The sequence below is a fragment of the Homalodisca vitripennis genome, chromosome 1 (genome assembly GCF_021130785.1).
Source record: "Homalodisca vitripennis isolate AUS2020 chromosome 1, UT_GWSS_2.1, whole genome shotgun sequence".
NCBI classification, from domain to species: domain Eukaryota; kingdom Metazoa; phylum Arthropoda; class Insecta; order Hemiptera; family Cicadellidae; genus Homalodisca; species Homalodisca vitripennis.
The window spans coordinates 204,190,631-204,212,849 of record NC_060207.1 but is presented as its reverse complement, the minus strand read 5'-3'; the positions used below and the strand labels follow the sequence as shown (position 1 = coordinate 204,212,849).

The 22,219-nt window shown below is 33.1% G+C and overlaps 1 protein-coding gene across 1 annotated transcript in view; it reads left to right on the top strand.

The window, feature by feature from the left end:
* LOC124353025 (actin-interacting protein 1) overlaps positions 1–22,219 on the top strand; it is a 37,372-nt gene that overhangs the window by 4,957 nt on the left and 10,196 nt on the right. The window contains exons 2-11 of the mRNA XM_046802815.1: positions 585–706; positions 3,234–3,324; positions 3,636–3,783; positions 7,900–8,080; positions 11,663–11,818; positions 13,100–13,228; positions 14,760–14,864; positions 17,774–17,876; positions 18,551–18,765; positions 19,777–19,896. Of these exons, the coding sequence (XP_046658771.1) occupies positions 585–706; positions 3,234–3,324; positions 3,636–3,783; positions 7,900–8,080; positions 11,663–11,818; positions 13,100–13,228; positions 14,760–14,864; positions 17,774–17,876; positions 18,551–18,765; positions 19,777–19,896 (1,370 nt within the window). The remainder of the gene's footprint in view (positions 1–584; positions 707–3,233; positions 3,325–3,635; positions 3,784–7,899; positions 8,081–11,662; positions 11,819–13,099; positions 13,229–14,759; positions 14,865–17,773; positions 17,877–18,550; positions 18,766–19,776; positions 19,897–22,219) is intronic.

Genomic DNA, 22,219 nt, shown 5'->3' with positions numbered 1-22,219 from the left:
GTTTACTTAACAAGTAACACAGAACTTGCTCTTAAAATTTCTCAAATATTAGCTATACCACTCCAATCCATTATGATCTTAAAATTTTTTCTCTCCAAATGTGAAATATAATAGTTTGCAATACAATGAAATAAACAGAGTTTGAACCATAAATTAATCACATGTATTTTAAAGTTTTTATTTTTTAGTTTAAATATGTGGTTTTTATCTTTTAATTTAATTAAGGCCATAATTTCACTTTTTCTGAAAAGCGGGTGAAATGGTTTTAAAGGAGGCGGGTGTTCGGTTGATAGACTTGCACATCGTAAAAATGAAGTGATTTGTTTAATTTTGTTACGATTGTCAAATTTTATTTACATTTTGGTTACAAGTGTTTATTTTGACCTAAGCTAAAGCGAAACAGAGATGATTTATAATTTGTGATTGATTATTAACCTTATAATTTTTTATTTATTAAATCAGAAGAATAACTTAAATTTATAATTTTGGGTGGTGCATATTACATACAGTTAATAAATTGGTAATAAGACCAATATTGTTATAAAGCTTTGATGTAAGATATTACAGTTCCACGTTTGTTTTAGAATATATCTACGCTACCTTGCCACGGACGGCCAGGGGCCAGCCGATTGTACTCGGTGGAGATCCGAAAGGGAAGAACTTTCTTTACACTAATGGAAATAGTGTCATCATTCGTAACATCGAAGTGAGTATTTACTGTAATATATTATTTATATGAATTTATTTTTATTTTAAGTTTCAGTTAAAGGTTGTTTAATTGTTTATTGAACATGCTAATGGATGAACACCACAGGAAAACCTATAGTGCGAAGGAAGTTGTTTTTTAAATAAAAAGTGCATATTGGATGGTATTCCAACCCTTTGGTTTTCATAAATAGGCTCATGATTGTAGGCCAGCGATTTCACTTTTGTAGTTTTCAAAAGGAATTTGTGTTAAGTTCCTAAAAGCTGAGTACACACTTTGGAGGAGTGACAGGAAAAATGGCGGCAAGAGGTAGGGGATTGCAAAGAAAGCCAGGTTTATTGTTACGAGCAAGAGTGTGTGGAGCGGAAATGAGGGAGATTACAATTTCACACATTCCTTCAAATCTGGCTAGGTTTTCTTGTCTACCTTTACAATGTGTAAATGTTAGGAGACTAATTGTCTCTACGGGAATTTGGAACTTGGTAATGTTATACACTTCCGCCATCTGCAGAGAGTAGGAAGGAGGAAATGTGATTTCCATCTCAGAGTCAGCTCTCATCAGACTCCAGTGTCTGGAAGTTACTTTCTGATTGACAAACTTGAGTTTGTAAAGAGGATGCTGAAAAGATCAGAAGAAAGATAGGTTATTGTACACAACCCATTTGTTATCCTCAATGCTTTTCATATTTAAATATGTTACTCATTTATAAAGATAGGGAAGCCCAAAAAAAGTTGGAAAGTTGAGGTATTTGTAGGTAACCGATGATTACAATTGTGTTGCCAGATCAAGGTTTGCCGTTGAGCCAGTCGCATTTGTAACCTATAGAATTTTTATATTTTACTGAGAGGTAATACCTCGCGGAATGTTTTTTGTTTGTCACCATCAGCACGAACCAGCACCTCTGGCCCTGGCGTAGTCTACACTGATATCAGGAGGCGTTCAAGTAATAATTCTTTTTACAAAAGGAAAATGCTTTGAAGTGATTGCGTTAAAATAATCAAAATTATAATTTATAACATTTACAACATTTATAAAAAAACTGACAAATCTTTTAAATTCTTGTAAAAAGAACTATCAGTTAACGGTAATGCCTCCCGACGTAGCAGCACCTGGACTAAGGTAAGCATCTCCTGTGCAGCCACAGACTTAAGATGATGAACTTAAAACATCCCTCGAGATAGTACCAGTAAAATCAATAAAGTATCAAAATTCTGAAAGGTTTGATCATGCTTGAGAACTAAATAATAATACAAACTCATATAACCTTATTTGTTATCAGCGGTTACCTACAAATACTGTGACTTTCTGACTTTATTTGGGTGTCTCTATATTTAGAAAAGAGTAACATATTTCAATATGAAAAGCATCATGGATTACAAGTGAGTTTTGCACAATAACCTATTTTTCTTCTTATCTTTCCATTACCCTCTCTACAAAATCTAGTTTGTCAACCAAAAATTAACTTACGGACAATGAAGTCTGATGAGTCAGTATTATTTTTAACTCTCAAGCTTGTGATCAAACCCTCTAAAAATTTTGATATTTTATTGATGATATTATCTTAAGGGATGTTTTAAATTCATCATCATAAGTCAGCGGCTCTACAGAATATACTATATACTACTTTAATTCAGAGTAGTGAGATAACTACATTTATATAAAAAAAAAACCAGAAACACTTGGTAGCAAACTTTCTAAAATTTAATACAAGTTTTGACATTCAGACAAATAAAGATTAGTTGTTTAATTATCAAATAAAATTAATGTAATACAATTTGGAATTTTGGTAAATTTACTAGATATGAACCCTAAGGATTCAACTAGAAAGCAATAACTTAGCGAATGTTTATATATGTCAAACATAGTAATATTTTTGTTGTGCAATCTTCAAATACAGAAGAGAAAAAATATTAATTTCTTTATAATAAGAGTTCTATTTTTTTTGTTTTCTTTATGTTTTTAACTTTACATTCTACATGCTTAATGGTAAATACATCTCAATATGTGAAGCACCATAGGTGTCCTATATGGACTTATGTGCACAATTATTTTAACGAATGAAAAAGGTCAAAGTCGGAGGAAGTGGTGGGGGTCTGCTGTTACATTAGATTGTTTAGTGTCTGAAGTGTTGATGAGGAGGAGCAACACTCTATTTTAAGCATTGGTTATATAAATTTCCTTATGAAAAACTAATTAGGTATTTTATTGCTTTCAATTCATTCAAAGGTTAAATATGTTTTCACCATTCTTGTAATAAAACTACTTCGGTAGCATTTGTGTATGGTAACTGTACTATCAGTTAAATAAATATTTATTTACTATCAAGTCATTTGTTACTTGAGTTTTCAATCGTGACTGCAATGCAATTTTAAACATATAAACACTTCCCTTTACATTAAAAACTGAAAAACCTAAAGTAGGTATAGGCCTAGAGAAATTTATATTAGATTAAGCTTAAACAATTCCATAAATTATAAGGAAAACTGTCTTAATTCAACCAAAAATATCTGAACTTACCTCTTACAGAATCCAGCCATATCCGATGTTTACACCGAACATTCCTGTGCTGTAAATGTTGCAAAATACTCTCCTAGTGGTTTCTACATTGCTTCTGGTGGTGAGTATATGTATTTATTGATTTGACTTAATTGTGTAGGCTTTGGTTCTGTGAACTTCATATAAACAAATAAGCAGTAAAATTATACAATTAAAAAGTTAATTAGAATTATCATTCAAGTATGGTTGTGTAATGCATTGTTGTGGGTGTTAAACAGAGATATCTTAAGAACCCTAAGAGCCGTAAAGAAATGTATTATTTACTGTTTTATAGTGACAATTTCATGTACTAGTAATTTTTAATTGGCCCTAGTGAATATTTTCTATTCATAAAAAATTGTTAGTTGATTTAATTTTCTTTATTACTTCTAGATCAGTCAGGAAAAGTGAGAATTTGGGACACTGTCAACAAAGAGCATCTTTTGAAAAATGAGTTTCAACCAATTGGAGGACCAATCAAGGATATTTCCTGGTCAATGGATAACCAAAGAATGGTTGTTGTTGGAGAGGGTAGAGAAAGGTAATTGTATTCATAACAAAGTTTTTATATTAACAGTCAATATAATGTTTTTACAGATTGAGAAATGTGCAAACATATGAACACAAATTATGTATTTGAAGCTTAGATCCAACAATAAAAATTTGCAATAGTGCCTGAGTACATTTTACAAAGATTTTTACACTCACACCATCAAGTAGTGTTGCTGTTTTTTACAATATTGAAGTTTATTTATTTACCAATAAATATAAATATATATCTTGTTATACATTTATTTAATGAGGTCAAATGGTACAACTGTAACATTTGTGAACTAAAATTTCAAGTTAAACCTGTGGGGAAAATAAATAAAACATTTTGTATACGCAAAGTTAAATAGCCAAAAGTTTCCAAATGTTTATTTTACATTTAATAACAAGTCATTTGAAGAATAAGATTTTAGTACTTTGTTGTAAAGTTAAGGAAAACTTTAATGAAATAACTTTTTACAAATTCAAAACTTGCATTTATTATCGATGACTACATCAAACATTGCAAGTTTATTTATATTTCCCCTCGGTTATAAAGGCTAAAATAGAACATGTACGAGGTGTGTTAAAAAAGTAACTGGAATTTTTACATTTCACGGTTTTGCAGAGTCCGATTGTCAAGATTTTTTTATTATTTGGTACTCATGTTTTTAAAGTATTTACAAATTTCCAGCTGTATTCATTGTTTAATTTTTCAGTGACAGCTGTTAAGGTTAGATGTGTTTAATGAACTCTGTGATTTTTACTTGTTAAAAAAATGGATCAAAGAATTTGTATCAAATGTTGTATGAAAGATGATAAAGTGTGGGAAATGTTAAAAAAGGTCTATGGTGAGTCTGCCACGAGTGAAACAAGGGTTCATGAGTGGTATAAACGTTTCAAAGATGGCCATGAAGACATTGAAGATGACGAATATTCCGGATGCCCCAGCATATCAACAACCACCCAGATTTGTGGCAAATCAATTATTGGCGTTTACACCATAACAATGCACCTGCTCACACTTCATTGATTCTTCAGGAGTTTTTGGCCAAAAAAAGTACTGTAACAATGCCCCATCCTCCTAGTCTCTAGACATGGCTCTGTGTGACTTTTTATTAAAAAAAAGAAGGACCTTCAAGAGTCATAATTATACAAGTATAGCTGAAAGAGAAGTATATTGAGAAGTATTTTGAGGATTGGAAGAAGCACTTGCACAAGTGCATAATATCTAATGGGGACTATTTTAAAGGTGTACAGGAATAAATAAATAATATGTTTTCAAGAATTGAAAATTCCCGTTATTTTTTTAACATACCTTGTATTTGGGTGAGACCTCATAGCTTTATTTTAACACATTATAAGATTTATAAAAGGTCACATAGAAAACAGGATTGTTATTAATAAATTCAAAATTGCGTTAAAAATTAAATAAAAAAATAAAAATAATAGGATTAAAAATTAAATAATGTAAAACACCTTTGGAAAAAGACTAATGATAATTGTAAAGATCCAGGGAGTAAGATTTGAACACGCTATCATAAACTGAAGAATAGAAATTCTGAACTAAATATTTGTAAGTACAACATTCCAAGTAATGGAGCTTGCAACGTTGTTCACAGGACATAACAAAGGGAGTTGTAGTAAATCATGTAGTTTTGAAACAATTTGTATTAAATAAATGTTTATAAAGTTATAGGCCTACAATTAATGTTCAGTTTAAATTACATTAAAAAGTAAAAATTTAAAGATTGTTCAGTTTTGAACTTTAATATCCCCTCATGCAACATATTTTTGAGAGATGTATTTCCACTTATTCATCAAATCGCTTGAAGGAGAGTGAGTTGTCATACAAAGGTGGAAAATCATGAACTTGCACTGAGGCCTTCTTTTTGTTCCCTGGTCCATTTATTTTTATAGGAAATATTTGTTTGGAGACGCTGTTTGTCCATTATAGTCCATATCGGGAGGTTCTTTGTGGGTAACTACATTTAAATTAGCAGTTGCTTACTTTACCATGTGAACCAACTAAGTTTAATAGTATATTTTATCGTTACAATGAATGTTTATGGATTGTCTAACATTTAGCAATAACTTAACACATATTTGAAAATCCAATCGGTGACAAATAAAAACTAAAATTTATAGAAACAATATTTTTAAACCAAATAATGCAAGCTATTTTTAGTCTATAACTATTGTTACTTAACCCTCTTCCGCTCGCAAGGCATGAATCAGCACGGCCACCACATAGCCACTGCAGCTTAAACGGCACAGGTCGGCACGCACTGCTTTACCCACCAGAGCCGATAAGTGCTGCTCTCGAGTAGCAATATTTTGTACTACTACGGGTTGTTTGCTATCAGGAGACCATTTACTTTACTTTTACAGTAGATTTATTCCATTATTTTGCTATTTATATTAGTTGTGGGGAAACAATGGCGTGTTGTAGTCGTTCACTTCGTGACAGTGAAATTGATCTCATTATTAGTAGTGATTTCGACGATTCAAGTGAGTGTAGTGATGTACCAGAGCTTTGTGAAGTGGTTGGTGGCATTGTGGATGTAGTTCGGAGTGATTACAGTGGCAGTGGCAGTGACGGCGGGCCAGACAATGACCTTCACCAAGTAACTGCGCAACAAACAACCTCACGCCAACCCACACCCAGCTGTCCGTGTGCCTCCTCCTTGGTGTCGTACAATCAAATTCATTGAACCAATATATAGTAAAATAATTAATATATATAATTGTAGTTAATTACAATGACAGAACGTGTGTAAGTTGAGGCGCCGCGTATTTTGACCGAGCGCAACCAGAGCGAATTAATTGTGGTTAGAAGCACCGTGAGCGCCTGGAAACAATACGAGCGGGAGAGGGTTAATAACAATATTAACATCAGTTGCTACGTTGTTCTTCTTACCTATTCTGATTGAAAAGAGTAGACTGTTTTCTTTTTGATACATACGGATTTACTGCATCTCTTATCTTTCCAGTTAGACATTTTAACCTTTTTTACTACCATTATTCATCCTTTTTTTCATCATTTGGTGCAGAGGAACACGTCACTTGATTAACATCTTGTAGTTTACACTGTTCTGTCCGCACTAGCCAGTTTCTCACTCATTCACCAGCTGTCAGTGCTGCCTCTCTCAATATTTTTTTGTAAACTAAATAACCCATGCAATGGAGAATTTAATTTGCAAAAGTTTTTAAAATCTCAGTTCCACAAAAATTATTATTGCAACGTTGATCGGCAAAACTATTATGTTATTTTCATTGATTTTGTTGGCTGTATTGATTAAAATAAGTACTTGATATTTGAGATTTTTTGTGTGGTTATGAATGTTTTATATCAAAATATTTTTCTTGCAAATTTACAAAAACAATAAATACATCAATGTGTTTTAAAAATAATGAATGTATAAAACAAGCCTTGTTCTATTAACATTACATAACTATTTTGTAGGACCTATATCTCGCTTTGGGAGAACTAGTTAGCATATGCTTAATAGAATGATTTAAAACTTAAATATTCCCTTAGGATTTATCTATTAATCTGTTTTCAACTCAACTTTGAGTAGACATTTTTGTTTTTGAATAGTGAAGAATTAAAAATGAACATACCAGAAACAGCTGGAACTGATGAAAAAGATTGCTTGTTACAGGAGCACTGTTGAAAATGTTGAAAACTCAATATTACTATGTCAAATAAACTAAAGTAGTTGTGTGATTTTCAGACATGGCACCATCAGAGAGGGCTTGTCTCCTATTATCCTAATAACCACAAAATTTTTTATTAGTTTCTTCATTATTTTCTAATAACAAAACAAATACTTCTGTTCAAATACAAAACTGCTCATTCTGAATTAGAGGCATTAGGGCATTAATGTATTTATACATTCATTGAATGAATGTTTGCCATTGTTAATGCAGTTTCAAATGTCCATTCAATGAATGTTTTCCAGACCTACGGTTAAGTACCATTTGTTGTTACCCGCTTCTTCAGAAGGTTAACATTTCTGTAAATAGATTATTTTATGAGGAGTCTAAAACTACCATGATATAATTAGAAGTTATTATTCTATAATTTTTGAAATTAAACTATTATTATAAATTGTTATATCTGCAGGTTTGGACATGTCTTCATGTCAGAGACTGGTACTTCGGTTGGAGAGATCTCGGGCCAATCTAAACCAATCAATTCGTGCGATTTCCGTCCAGCGAGACCATTCAGGATTGTCACGGGTAGTGAGGACAACACTATCGGTGTTTTTGAGGGTCCTCCATTTAAGTTCAAAATGACCAAACAGGTGAGTGATGTTTCAGAGGTTTTAATTATGAAAATTTTAAATTATGAACAAGCAAAGCAAACTCATCTCTCTGCCTTGTTACATAGTTATGTTTATCAACTATTAGGGAGTCAGAAATTGAATTTTGTTAAGTAAAAGGATACTCAGATATACACAGGCTATAGACCGGTCATAAAGTTCAAATCTTTAAATAACTATCTCACAAAATCTAACTTGGCATATTTCATTTATATTATTTAATAATCAATACATATTTTTTTTAGAGATGGCTTCATAAAACAATATATATATGCGCGAAGTAAACAGTTTTTAAGATACCCAGAGTGCTAAAATATTTGTGTAAGGCAAAAATGATCTGAAGAACCTTTATTTGTCACACTTTCAACATGATGGTGTTTTTGATTGTTCAAACTTAGTGTATTATCTATATAATTATATAAATAAAGAAATTTGATTTGATTTACTATTTTGATTTACTATTTGATTTCTTCTAGGAGCATTCTTTTGTTTTATTCCTACATTTATATGGATTTGGTTGCAAATTGTATAAATTGGTTTTTGACAAATTTTCTTCCTCAAAGAGCTTCCAATTAGACAACAACATTTGATTTTACTAAATTTCAACTGCACATGCCTCTATTTATCAACGATCTTTTCCTTTTGTTATTAGATATTTAACATCTGTATAAAGGCAAATATTATCAAATAATTTATTAGAAACTTTTCCAGTTGATCTATCACTGTAACAAAGAAACAACAGTGGTCCTAAAATTACTCCAGTGGAATTCCATATTTGGTTAATCTCACTTTTGATTGAACAGAAACTGATTATTATAACTATTATAATAACTATATAGTTGATTTCAGCAACTTTTTCTACCTTCTAAATTTTAAACAATTTGAATGTAGGTTCTTGAATTCCAAGATTTGAATGTTGTCCATTTATATACAGGGTGTTTGAAAAGTATGGGTACGGCTTAATATTTTAAAAACCATAGGAGATAACATCTATAAACTTTGCACAGTGTCATATGGCTATGTAAACTAGTTTTCCTTGCTATTACCATGACATGCCAACCATGGGGGGACGGCCCACAGAGGAAAACTAAAAAATATCGGTATTTATTGTGTTTTATTTATTGTGTTATAAATTTATGTCATAATTTGCTAATTAAAAAAAGTCAGTGAAAACACATTGGGTAGTAGAGTGAAACACCGCCTACTGCATCAGAATACGACGATCCAGTCAGAAATGGCAGCGCATAATGTACTTCACAATGTGTACCTAAAACAACCCGCCATTTCTGATTGGATAAACCTTTTGAGATGCGGTTGGCGGCATTCAACTCTACTAAGTGAGCTCTTTCAAATGAGGTATCACTTGACCCATGCTTCAATTTAAGATTTCCATGTTTTCCTCTGTGGGCCGTCCCCCCATGGTTGGCATGTCATGGTAATAGCAAGGAAAAATAGTTTACATAGCCATATGACACTGTGCAAAGTTTATAGATGTTATCTCCTATGGTTTTTAAAATATTAAGCCGTACCCATACTTTTCAAACACCCTGTATAGTGTGTAACACTGCTTTATTTACATCAATAAAAATCCTGATAACTTTGTTCCCTTGATCTCTGAATTAATGATAAAACCAATATAATTTATGATTAAACAGATTACCTATATCTACCCTGTTTATAGAAACCCCTCTTTTATTTTTCTGAACATTCTAAAAATTTATTACATGTAAGAAAAAGTTAATTGACCTCTTAATTACATAAAGAAATATAAGGAGAAGAAAAATGTATATTTTGTTTGTATTTTTATGTTCGCATTTAAAATGTAGTAAGTTATAGTATGTAGTTTATGTGTATGTCTTTAATGTACTGAATATAACATTAGGGTATTTTTTCTTATTGTTCTATTCATATTTTTGTGGCAGGTTTTCATTGTATTGTATAGTATTTCACTGTAATAGGGTTTGCTTAAAGTTTATTTTTGACAATGAAATATTATAAAGGAAACACTACATTTCGAGATCTGCTATCTCTTTTTATCCACTTTTGCATAATGCTCTGGTTTGACTTGTTTATTAACCTAGATTGTTTGTTAGGTTAGTTATTCATCCGAAGAAGAGATCAGATTACAGATCTCTAAACGTAGTGTTACTAATTGTATCACTGAACGATGGAAAATGTCTGGAAAAATCCTGTTTCCTTTCGGACTGCTGTAATTATCATTAATTAATAAGTTAATTGCAGCAGTTAATTGACAGCATAGAGGAGGGACGATTTGTCACTGCCTTATTCCTAGACTACAGTAAGGCCTTTGATTGCTTAGGACACAGCCTCATCTCTAAAAAACTTGCAGCTTTGGGAGTAACAGGTCTGGAAAACAAGTGGTTTGATAGTTATCTCAAAGGGAGATCCCAAATTGTGGAGATTCAGCATACTACATCTGGCATCACTAGCATGTTCAGTTCTTGTCCTCAACCAATTACTAGAGGAGTCCCACAGGGATCTGTGTTGGGACCCATTTTGTTTATTCTGCTGACTAACGACTTCCCAGCTCTAATTCAAAATGAAAGTACGAGCTGCATAATGTACGCAGATGATACCACTCTTCTTCTAAGAAATGACACAGCTGAACAATTGTACAGTAACTCTATCACATCATTAGAAAGCGCCATAATCTACAGTAAATTAAATGACTTAGCAATAAACCCTGACAAAACTACACAGGTACACTTTAGCAGGAAGAAAGAGGTACCAGCAAGCATTCCCAATATATCAGTGGCTAACCAGATCAAGTTTTTGGGAGTAACTCTCGATAGCAGACTCACATGGGCAGATCATGTAAACAACATATGCAATAAAATTAGTACAGGCATCTACGTTGTTAAACGTATTAAATGGGTAGGCTCTCTGGAAGCGGCAAAAATAGCCTACTATGCGCTAATAGAGTCTCACATTAGGTATGGCCTTATAGTCTGGGGAACCTCCCAAGGAAACCTCAAGAAAGTTCTGGTACTCCAAAAGAAGGCAGTCAGGACCCTTGCAAACCTTGAGCCACTACAAACTTGCCGACAGGCCTACCAGACCCTAGGCATACTTACAGTACCTGCACTTTACATTTATGAAGCCATCTTGCACGTAGATAAACTACATCTGCAGACTCACATGGACCTCCATAATTACCCCACACGCCATGCCTCAAGGCTCACCCTACCTCAACACAGAACAGCTTTATACGAGAAGAAACCTTCATACATTGGCCGGAAATTTAAAAACCTTCTACCAGACTACCTCCGCAGCCTGACAGGAAACAGACTAAAGAACCTACTTCGAGAGTTTTTGCTGAAGAGACCTGTATACACCATTGAAGAGTTCCTGGAATCTGCTAACACTGGAACCACGTGATTTTAAAAATTGAAGCATAAACCTCCTAAACTCACAATGATGACACTATTAAACTGTAATTATCTAACTTTGCATTATGTATTATATTTTGACAAATTACTGTACTTAATGTTCACGTAATAAAGACATTTTGATTTGATTTTGATTTTGACTAATTTGTTTCAGGAACATACAAGATTTGTCCAGGCTGTTCGTTATTCCCCCAATGGCAGCCATTTTGCTTCGGGTGGTTTCGATGGAAAAGTCTTCATCTACGATGGAACGTCTGCCGATTTGGTGGGTGAGGTTGGCAGCCCTGCACACAAAGGAGGAGTTTATGGGGTAAGACTGCACTCTGTTAGTGAATCAAGGCGTAACATTTTGTAGATCTTCCGGCTGAACAAGAATGAAAATACCAGTTTCTAGAGTAGGTTATATATTATGCAATTCATTTTGCATTTAACCCTCCGGCTGGCAACGTCGTAAATTACGACTCATTTTTTCCCGCCGTGAACTGGCAGAGTCGTAATATACGACTCATTAAACATTGTCTACTAATTACGTCGTAGTTCCGATAATTACTGCTCGAATCGCATAAAAGTTATATCACTTTAATCACAAGATCCCAAGCCTTCTAATAATGTATTCACTTTTATATATATATATATATATATATATATATATATATATATATATATATGAATATTTGTTCTTTTACTGGCCGCTAAAAGCTCCCGACTACTTCCGCGTGACGTGACTCGGCAACAGTTAGTGCTTGTATATAGTCTTGTTTTTTTCAATTGTAATTTTATTTGTAAATAAAAGTGTTTATAACTATGAATTTTCTTTTTGTGCATAAGTAAGTGCACATTATGCATATTTTAGATTTTTTAATCAAATTAATTTTGAGTTTTTTTTAATGGCATAATATAAAAAAGTGTTTTTTGAAAAAAAAGTTTTGAGTTCTGACCATCAAACATCCACCATTATTCAGGTAAGTCAAATTATAATTATGTTTATATTGTACAACATATTCTGCAGAGTAATTTGATGTATAGCACTTTTGTGTTTTCTCCAATAATTAATTGTACAGGATAAAAAATTAAAAACTCTGCACGAAGCTTCAAAACAGGGTGCCAGTCAAGGCTCAAATGTGCGCCAGCCGGAGGGTTAAAATGTTAAATGATATGATTTTTTAAAATTTACTAATTTAAAATTTTATTATGGTGTTGAGGGAATGCTAAAATGAAGAAGCCACAAATGAGCTATTGCCAGCATTTACAAAATAATGTATAATTTAAGTGAAACATACTGTATATTATATCTTCAAATATAAATAAAATAAATAAATACACAACTAAGTGTATTTTCAATGAGGAGAAAGACCATAATTACAAATACCCATTTTAACTTTTCTGTAAATAATATTGTACTAACCCTAAGATTTTCTGAAAATTAAAATATCTGAAAAATGTTAATGTGGTGAAGTACAATATTTAGCATGTTATAGTTTACATCATAGTTTCGCATGGTGAATCTCTGAAAATTTGAACAGTTTTGTAAGTGAAAGATTATTTTTTAATGACTTGTTAAATACCCATTGAAGTTGTGCTGTTGATGAAGGTTGCTTGGAAACCGGATGGCACTCAGCTGTTGACAGCATCAGGAGACAAAACGTGCAAGCTGTGGGACGTGGAGACACGATCTGTCGTCAGTGAGTTTGTTATGGGGTCTCAGGTGGAGGATCAACAGGTCAGTGGCATAACCTCAAACTCTGTCAAGTCCAAGTTAGTAATTCATTCTTTAGCTATATCACTTAATTTTGAAAAGGATTACACACTTTTCTAATCCAAATCTGGCACCCGTTTAGTGTCACATTATGTTTGAAATGCCTTCAGCGGAAACGTTGATATTAAGAGTTTAAATAACCTGCCTGAGGTTGAAACAATGCAAGCAATTCATTTGGAACGTCTTTTTCAGTGACTTTTTGTAGACCTCTTCAGACAGACGTGGACTCCCATTTTCCAGGAGTCAATCTTTACCATTGTTAAATTTCAAACGGTGCAATAGGCGAAAAGATAAATACAACTTAATTCAATATTCTAAAGAGTTTACACATGTATTTTCACGGATTATAAGATTTTCTATGAGTGCCAAGTTTACCAATGCATAAGCTAGTGAATATTTTTCAAACATTCCATAAAGTTATTATTTGGTTTGCTTTTGTTTTTACCACACTAAGTACTTTTTTCTATGGTGCTACTTTATACTGTCAGAAAAAATCTACAAGTCCAGTAAAAATTTTTAATGATGTAAAAAGTATTGCCAAAGCCAAATAAAAATAGTATATATGTTCTGGAATCATAGAGTAGTTCAATTTGGGTCTTTATTAGATTTATGCATACTATTAGACTTGACACTAGTAAATTATGTTGAACTAATTAAACATTATAAATGTTATATTTGTAAAATATTTTATTTTCATTTATTGAGTAAGAGTTAGTGAAACCTATTACTTAAGGGGCTGGGAAAATTTTATTTCCATCTCTACATGGTATCTAGAGAACCAACTGATCTATAGACTTGAAATTCTGCATGAAGCTTCATTTCTATATAGGCAACACTGAGTTTGATGATGGTGTATATCAATCCATGGGATTTGGGCGAGCGTTAGTGAAAATATTTTCATTCGTCTTCTGGGTAACCATGATTGCAATGAGTAAATCACAGGACAAATAAATTTGTAAATAAACTTGAGTGCAACCATATGACATGTTAATATTTGACATAGTAACACAGGCTAACTACTTCAACACATGCAACATCATCACTTGGTGACTTGATGTGTGGAATTATTATTTAAATCCCAACTTAATAAATAAAAATGTCAATGTATCATGTACCAAGATATTTTGAGACAAAATTCATCTGTACACTTTAATTTTGCATGCTACATAGAGTACAACGAGTTCTATGAGGTTCATGTCTGTCCATGGAATTTGGCTGAGCCTATCACACTGTAGAATGGCACAATTTCTCTTTTGTCTGTCAGGGGTCGTAAAAGTTTCTTTTCTGAATGAATATCCGTCTCTCTAGCTAATGACATCTCAATATAGTTCTTTAGATATAGACTTGAAATTTTGCATGCAATTTTAGTGATGGCCTATTTACGCGACTTGTGTGGCCTACTTCTATTTTGTTAATATAGTTGACAAACACATATACACACACGCAAGGTTAAAGACAGACTAAGATAAGTGACAATGGTGGATCTCTGTTCCAGGTATCCTGTCTGTGGCAAGGTCAGTACCTCCTGACTGTATCACTCAGTGGTTTCATCTCTTACTTGGATGTGAATAACCCGGACAAACCCATACGAGTCATCAAGGTACTCCTCATCTGTTGTGCTTTGTTTGTATCTAGTGTGTACGTGGTGTTTAATCCTTAAAGTTGCAATCACTTGAATTTTGGGCACATTTAACTACATAATTTATTTTTCTATAAAACATATATAAACCTATATAATTATTATAGATAGTATGGAAATATTTTAGTAACTTTTAAAGATTTATTTTTTTGGCAAAATGATACTTTGCGAGGTGCAACCACCTTATGAAAAAAATCCAAAATAAATTTATTTGGATTATTTTTTTACACTATTGAATTATAAATATTTTTGTGAAACAAATCATGTATAGGGGCCATCCAGAAAGTAGATTACGTTTTGATATAAAACAAAAACAAAGTACAAGCAAAAAATTGAATTGTATACATTTAAAGTGATACTAAAATAGTATTTTCCAACATAGTCACCACACAAGTTGAGGCACTTATCATAGCGGTGAACTAGTTTTTAAATTTCAGTGTTATAAATTTTACCTCCTGAGACTTAAACCAGGTATTCACACCCTCCTGCAGTTCCACATCGTCATCAAAGTGCCCCCATTCCATAGACTGTAATTTGGTTTCACAATTTACGTATTATACCCAAGTCTCATCTCCTATAATGACTCGATCGAGCAGCGAGTTACCATCTTTTCCGTTAACCCTCTAAGTGGCAAGCGCCGTCTGAGACGTATGATTCACGCCGCCGCGAAGTGGCAAGCGCCGTCACAGCCATCGCTTCACATTTAAGGCCGTTGCTCCGCAACCGTCCATTATTTTTAGGCCTAGTTTGAACTATCGTATTCTCCATGAAATTTCCTATACATATCATATAGTATAGTGTGTATTCATGTTACTAATGTTTGCTGACTTAAATGATTCCGACGGTTTTCGTATGATCTGGCGGCAGACGAGAGAACAGCTGTCTACTCGTCTCGTCACTGTTTTGTTTGGCAACTTTGCGTACTGTTATTGTCAGTATATTATTGTTTATCGTGTTGTTCGTGTTACCGGTAAATGTTTAGGTTATTCGTTCGTCATGGAAAATGTTGGGGTACTTTGGGATTATACCGACTACACCAGTATGAGGAACACAAACAAATAAATTTATAGAAAAAAAAACATTATAGAATGAAAAAGCAACTCTTCAATTACAAACTTACAATGATTATTAATTATTGTTAATGGGTTTCCTGTGACGCCCAGAAAGCAGCAATATCAGGGATGAGTGAGTCTAGTGGATTTCCGCCTTCAGCAGCAACTGCCGACCGCAACGCATGTTTTTAGATGTAGGCAACTAGTCATGATCTTGTAAAAAACGGATGGCCCCCTCTTCGCTCCTGGGTAAATCCCAAATTCTCATAGTGTCACCTATCACTAATCTATTACACACACAGTAAAACACGGAAGTACAACAAAGCGACAGACACTTCGGCACGAAAAGTACAAGAAAGCGGCGCACAAGCTGAACGGGCGGCGAGAATCTGTAGTCACGTTATCTACTAGATCGCTCGACTTTTGCCTCTGTCTGAGGATGGGGAGGGGTTTGCGATAAGACAATTCCTGTTTTATATTTACGAAATATACTGTGCTATGACAAACTAAGCCACTATTATACTATTATAGGCCCTACACTACTGGGAAGAAAAGACAAGCCCCTTCTAGTGACTCGGGAGTAAAAAAACCAGTTTATACATGGATTTAGTTTTTCCCATCTAACTTTTTTGTTCTTGTAAATAGAAAAAAATGTATAAGAAGTAATTTGTTTAGAATAAAAATTGTGTATATTCTGTGAATTTGACATTATTTTGTAGCTCCAGTAGTTTCAAAGTGACGGACAGTAGAACTTAAAAAATTATTTTTTATAAAAAAATTTTTTTACACATCTACAATGATATTAATCTGAAAATAATGGTAAGGCACCAAATATTATATTTATTCTTATTCTATAGTTCATAAGGAAAACAAAAATATATATAATGTTGCTAGGTTATCACTTAGATAATATTTTCTAAAAATAAGTTTAACGATCACGGCAATTTACCCAAAAACGGCCTGCCACTGAGACCACAAATGACCGCCACTTATAGGGTTAAGTGTCCAAAAAAATGTCAATAAAGCAGCCATTTGCTGATTTTTATGGGTTTTTGTTAAGATTTACGGCACCATCTTGCACAAATTTTATGGTATCCTAACTTCTGCGTAACAATTTTGTGTAACAAACTCCTTAAAATTTAAGGAAATCTAAGTTAGAGTTTTGTTATTGTGAATAAGTGGTCTTCTTTAATCTTCTCATTGATTTTAGAGATAATAACATCGGTCACAATGCTTGGCTGCCCACTTCGTTCATCATCATGCACATAAGTTCGGCTATTTTTAACCTAATGCGCCACTGATGCACTCCACCTTCAGTAATTACATCATTCCCATAAACTTCACAGGATTGGCAATAAATATCAATTGTTTTATTGTGCTTAGCCAACAGAAGCCATATTACTGACCACATTTTACAACTTGTAAGATTTTCAATTAAGTTACAAATTTTAAACTGCTATTGTAAAACAAGGAGTGACAGTAACCTCTCACTAGCACGGCTGGATAGCTACAGAACGGTGAACGCCCTGTCATCAAAATGGACGTGATAATGTCCCTAGCATCCCTAGCAGACGTCAAATGTCTCTAAAAAAGGTATATATTTTACCCTGCAGTTGATGATGACAGGCTATTTAGTAGATATTAGTACGACTACGTAGTGACAGTTTCATGGCAATACTGTCTCGTCACAGCGCAATTGGACTAGTCCTTATAGTATGTCATTGGGTATGTATACTCCATAATGGGAACTGCTGTTCTAGATGAATTTCAGTAGACTATCTTGCAAGAAACTATTAACAAGATTCTCACTGGTTCCAGGGTCATAACAAACCAATCACAGTTTTGACGCTGAGTCCAGATCGCAGCACCATCTACACTGGCTCCCATGATGGTTACATAACTGCGTGGGCTGCTAAAACTGGTGAGTGTTTTGCTGATTATAAAGACGTTGGTATTTTCGTACGGGCGTTTTAACCCTATATTCATTATCATAACTTTTGGTTCAAAATCATTTATATTAATTTATAAATCAATAGTAACACATTTTTTAAACAAATGTAACCATCGAAACTAGATTGTTAAAATTTGAGCAAGACTATGTAGAAATGATGTTTTATACAAAGTGTCTAGGTCAATTTGTTGTCGAGATATCTTGTGGTCAGTGATAGGTAATTAGCTCTTATCAAGATCCTCTTTGTTGCAGAGAAAGTTCTTTATTGACACAAAAACATTATATTAATACGCAAAAACATTAATCAGGTGTATTTTTCAAATGCCAGATCTGTGCAGACAACATAAATAAGTAAGGAAAGTTACAATAGAGCCTCCATATAGTGCTGTAAATATACTGAATCAATACTTGCACTTAAAAATTGCACCCTGTATTTGAGACAATGAGAATACATGGTGGTGGAATACTGGTTGATAACTGTTGTGCAAGTGAGGTAGAGAGGATAGCCGGCGCAGCCAGATCAACAACATGTGGACTAGTAATGGGCGAATCCAGAATTTTCGAATTTTGAATCTGATTCAAAACAGCTGAGGGGAATGGACTTGCACGGTGATATGCTAGTTGATGAGTGTTGTGTTCTGCAGGTGAGACAGAGAGGATAGCTGGGGCAGGCCACGGTAACCAGATCAACAGTATGCGGACAGTGAACGGCCTGATGTACACATGCGGGATAGATGATAGTGTGAAGCAGGTGGACACAGTGAGTCAAGCATACACCAGCGTCGAGGTGAAGCTGGGCTCACAGCCGAGGGGAATGGACTTGCACGGTGATATCATCGTAGCGGCCACCATTAAGGAGGTACTGAACCTTATCTCAAGATTTTTAAAATATATTGGATAACACTGATCCTGTATATCCTTATGAACTAGGGTCTTAAACTCTGGCAACGTGGGAGTTAGGTGTGGAAAAAATATTCTCAAGGAGAGGTCAGGAGATTTAGGACAGAATTTGTAAATGATTGATTTGAAAAAAAAAACAGAAACCAATTGATGATTAATATCTATTTTCAGTATTTAAATTTCATAGTCTTGTTTTTTAGATTTTTAAGATTTACTTCCAGTAAAAAGTAGATAACCATGCAGTTGAGGTAATTTTATAATGATGCGCTAATATTTTCATTGTATGTGTCAGAGAACTAAATATGAATATATTTTCTGCCTTGGTAAATTATGTCTTTTTGTTACTCATTTTATAAAGTAGAAGAATCTTCATTTAGATTCTGTACCAAATGGCAATGCAATGCTTTTGTCTTGAAAGCAAAGCGGTTTTCACTTATTTTTGTAGATAAGGTTACTGTGATCAATGCAGTCAAACAAATGAAGCATTTATTTGTGTTATTCATTGCACACATCAATTTACAAGTAATTACTTTTATTGTAATAATGTTGGCAGTAACAGTGGTGTAACTAGGACTTGGCTTTGGGGGTGGGGGTGGAAGGGAGATTAGTTTGGATTGAAGAGCACTCTACACTAAGTAGTATGGAATAAATCTGAATACACCTAAATTTGTATTAATAAGATGGCCCTAATTCAAGGTAAAAAATTTAACTGCTGTGTTTTTAGACAAGTTGCATTGATGTTATACAGTTATTTCATTTCTTTTTAGGATTCTTATGAAGGGGTTCTAAATCCCTCATCCTCCTCTCCTGTAGTTACACCACTGGGCACTATAATATCTAGTTGGATAGAGATAGTTTTGTGTATACCCAAACTTTATCGGTACAATTCTTTGGAACTGACTATTTATTTATTAAAAGGGTTTAGATGAAAGTGGCGGTGAAACTTTATGGCGGTGTGCACATGTTTCAGATTTGTGTGCTGCAAAACAATAGAAAAGTTTCCAGCATCCCTGTTAGTTACGAACCGTCCTGCGTATCCATTGGAGGAGACAAACCCTTTGTGGCCGTCGGTGGCACTGTCGATAACAAGGTATGCTAATAGATGTACTGATGCAGGGTGATTCACGAAGACATGCAGAAACTGTGGGAGCTCATTCTACATAGAAAAATAATGAAAAAGTTCATATCAACATGGATCTGGAAATGCTTCGTTAGGGAGTTAATCAAGCATATTCACTTTATGTGTACTTTATTTACACTGTTTTGTTCAGAATAAAGTTTTCTACAACTTTTATTACAAATTTTGATTTGTTTTTGTGTGAAATAACAAAGATTTTGCTGCCCAAAGATGAAAAAATATGTTTTTCACTCCATTTTTGCATTGGGCACGGGTTTTCTCAATAACTACTTAACTTACAGTTCTAGGACCTGTTTTATTCAATTTATCAGGTCAAAATTCATAAGAAACGATTGAATTCGCCTCTTTATCTACCTTACCAGAATTTCAGAAAGACCTCATTTTACATGGTGAGTTTAAATCTGGGTGAAACCTTTTGCTAGCCGTAACTCGCTAACAAAGCTTTTCCTGACAAATGTTTATATAAACTTTATTCATTATTTTTACATGTAGAATGAACTCCCTCAGTTTCTGCATATCTTCGTGAATCACCCTGTATAAATATAGTATTTACTATTTATAATACAATTTAAAGATCCATGGAGAAATGATAACAAATGTTTTCTTCAAATATAACAAAAACAAAGAGCAGTATAGATCTATCCAGATTTTTTTTGAAAAGAAAATAACATCATTTTTATTCTTTTATTAGATATTTGTTGAAAAAACTACACTGGTCAAAGTAGCATACATCAACTTTGACCTAGGCATAGTAACATTGTGCATACATTTTTAATTTGTGTTTATATTTATTAGTTTTTATGTTGTTATTTTATTTCTTAAAACTTTATTTATTTTAACAAAACATTTAAACTTGCCCCTTAGGTTGGATTTTTGAGAAGCTGACAGAATATGGTATAAATACTAATTTAATATTGTAATAACTTTAGTATTAGTATTTATAGTAACTTGTGCATTTATTGTTTTTTCGGCGATAAAGATATTAATTGATAAGTTAGCTATGTACTTTACATTGAGATGATATTTATCTCAATGTATTTTGATTTGTTATTTGTAAAGAAAATGCTAATTTTGGCTGTGCAGGACTTAGGGAGATTATCAACAAGTAAATCTCACAGCAAAAGTTGTATTTAATTTAAGAACATAGGTAATATTGTTGTTTTTGGTTGACTAGACGAAGAACATAAGGTTGAGAATCGCTTGCTGATCAATTACATGGCAACGCTATGTCGTTGTGATATCTAGTACAAGAATTTTTTAGTCAAACATAACATTTGCAATTGCGTGTACAGTTTTTTTTTTGTACTATGTGTTAGGTTTAAAACCCAGAGTGATAATAATTATCATGCTGGGTTTTAATTGTTTTTTGAAAACATAATTAATATTTACATAGTAGTATAAAAAATATACTAGGTACTTGATACCTTTATACGTTTATTCCTTTGAATTACAATTGCATGATACATTTATATATATATATATATATATATATATATATATATATATATATAAAATTTGTTTCTCTTATACATGGATGCTGATAAAATATTTATTTTTAATCCAAGAAATTTAGAAATGGTATGGACACTAACAATAGATTAGGAGTTAAATATTTTGATTAATCTCAAATCTGGTTTTAATATTCCATGGGAACAATTTAACATAACTAATATTGTAAAGGGACTACTCAATGTAGTAGCCGATTAATGTGTGACAGGATTATCGTTGGCATGCAACCACTGTCATCAATTTATTTTGACAAATTTTCTGTCAAATAAAAACAAATGTTTGAAACAAAAAAATAGCTTAGATGATATTCCACAACTTTTGTCATTGATCAAAATGTCTCTGACCAGAATACAAAATTTGCTTTGTTATTGAATTGTCTATACATTTTTAAAGAAACTATCAAGATCAACTATCTTAGTTTTTGGCATTATAGAGCTGCATTTTTTGTTCATATAAAATAGTTGTTTTATTCATTATTCTGTCCTGAATCCAGAGTTTTACCTTTATAACTTTTCACAAATGAAACCATAGAATCTGAATTTTGGGTGAAAGTGAACAAACTCGTGCTCTAGAATGTATTCAGTTCCAATATTTTTGTTGACTTTAAAACTACACCAACAGACAACTGTGCAATTTATATCGCCTGCCTTATTTAGAGGGCAGAATTTTATTCTCAACACTCCTGGGTTACAACTTGCTTCACTGTGTCCATGATTTTCTTTGACCTGTTGTGTGGTTTTGCTACTACGTTTTTTTTAAAGGAGTA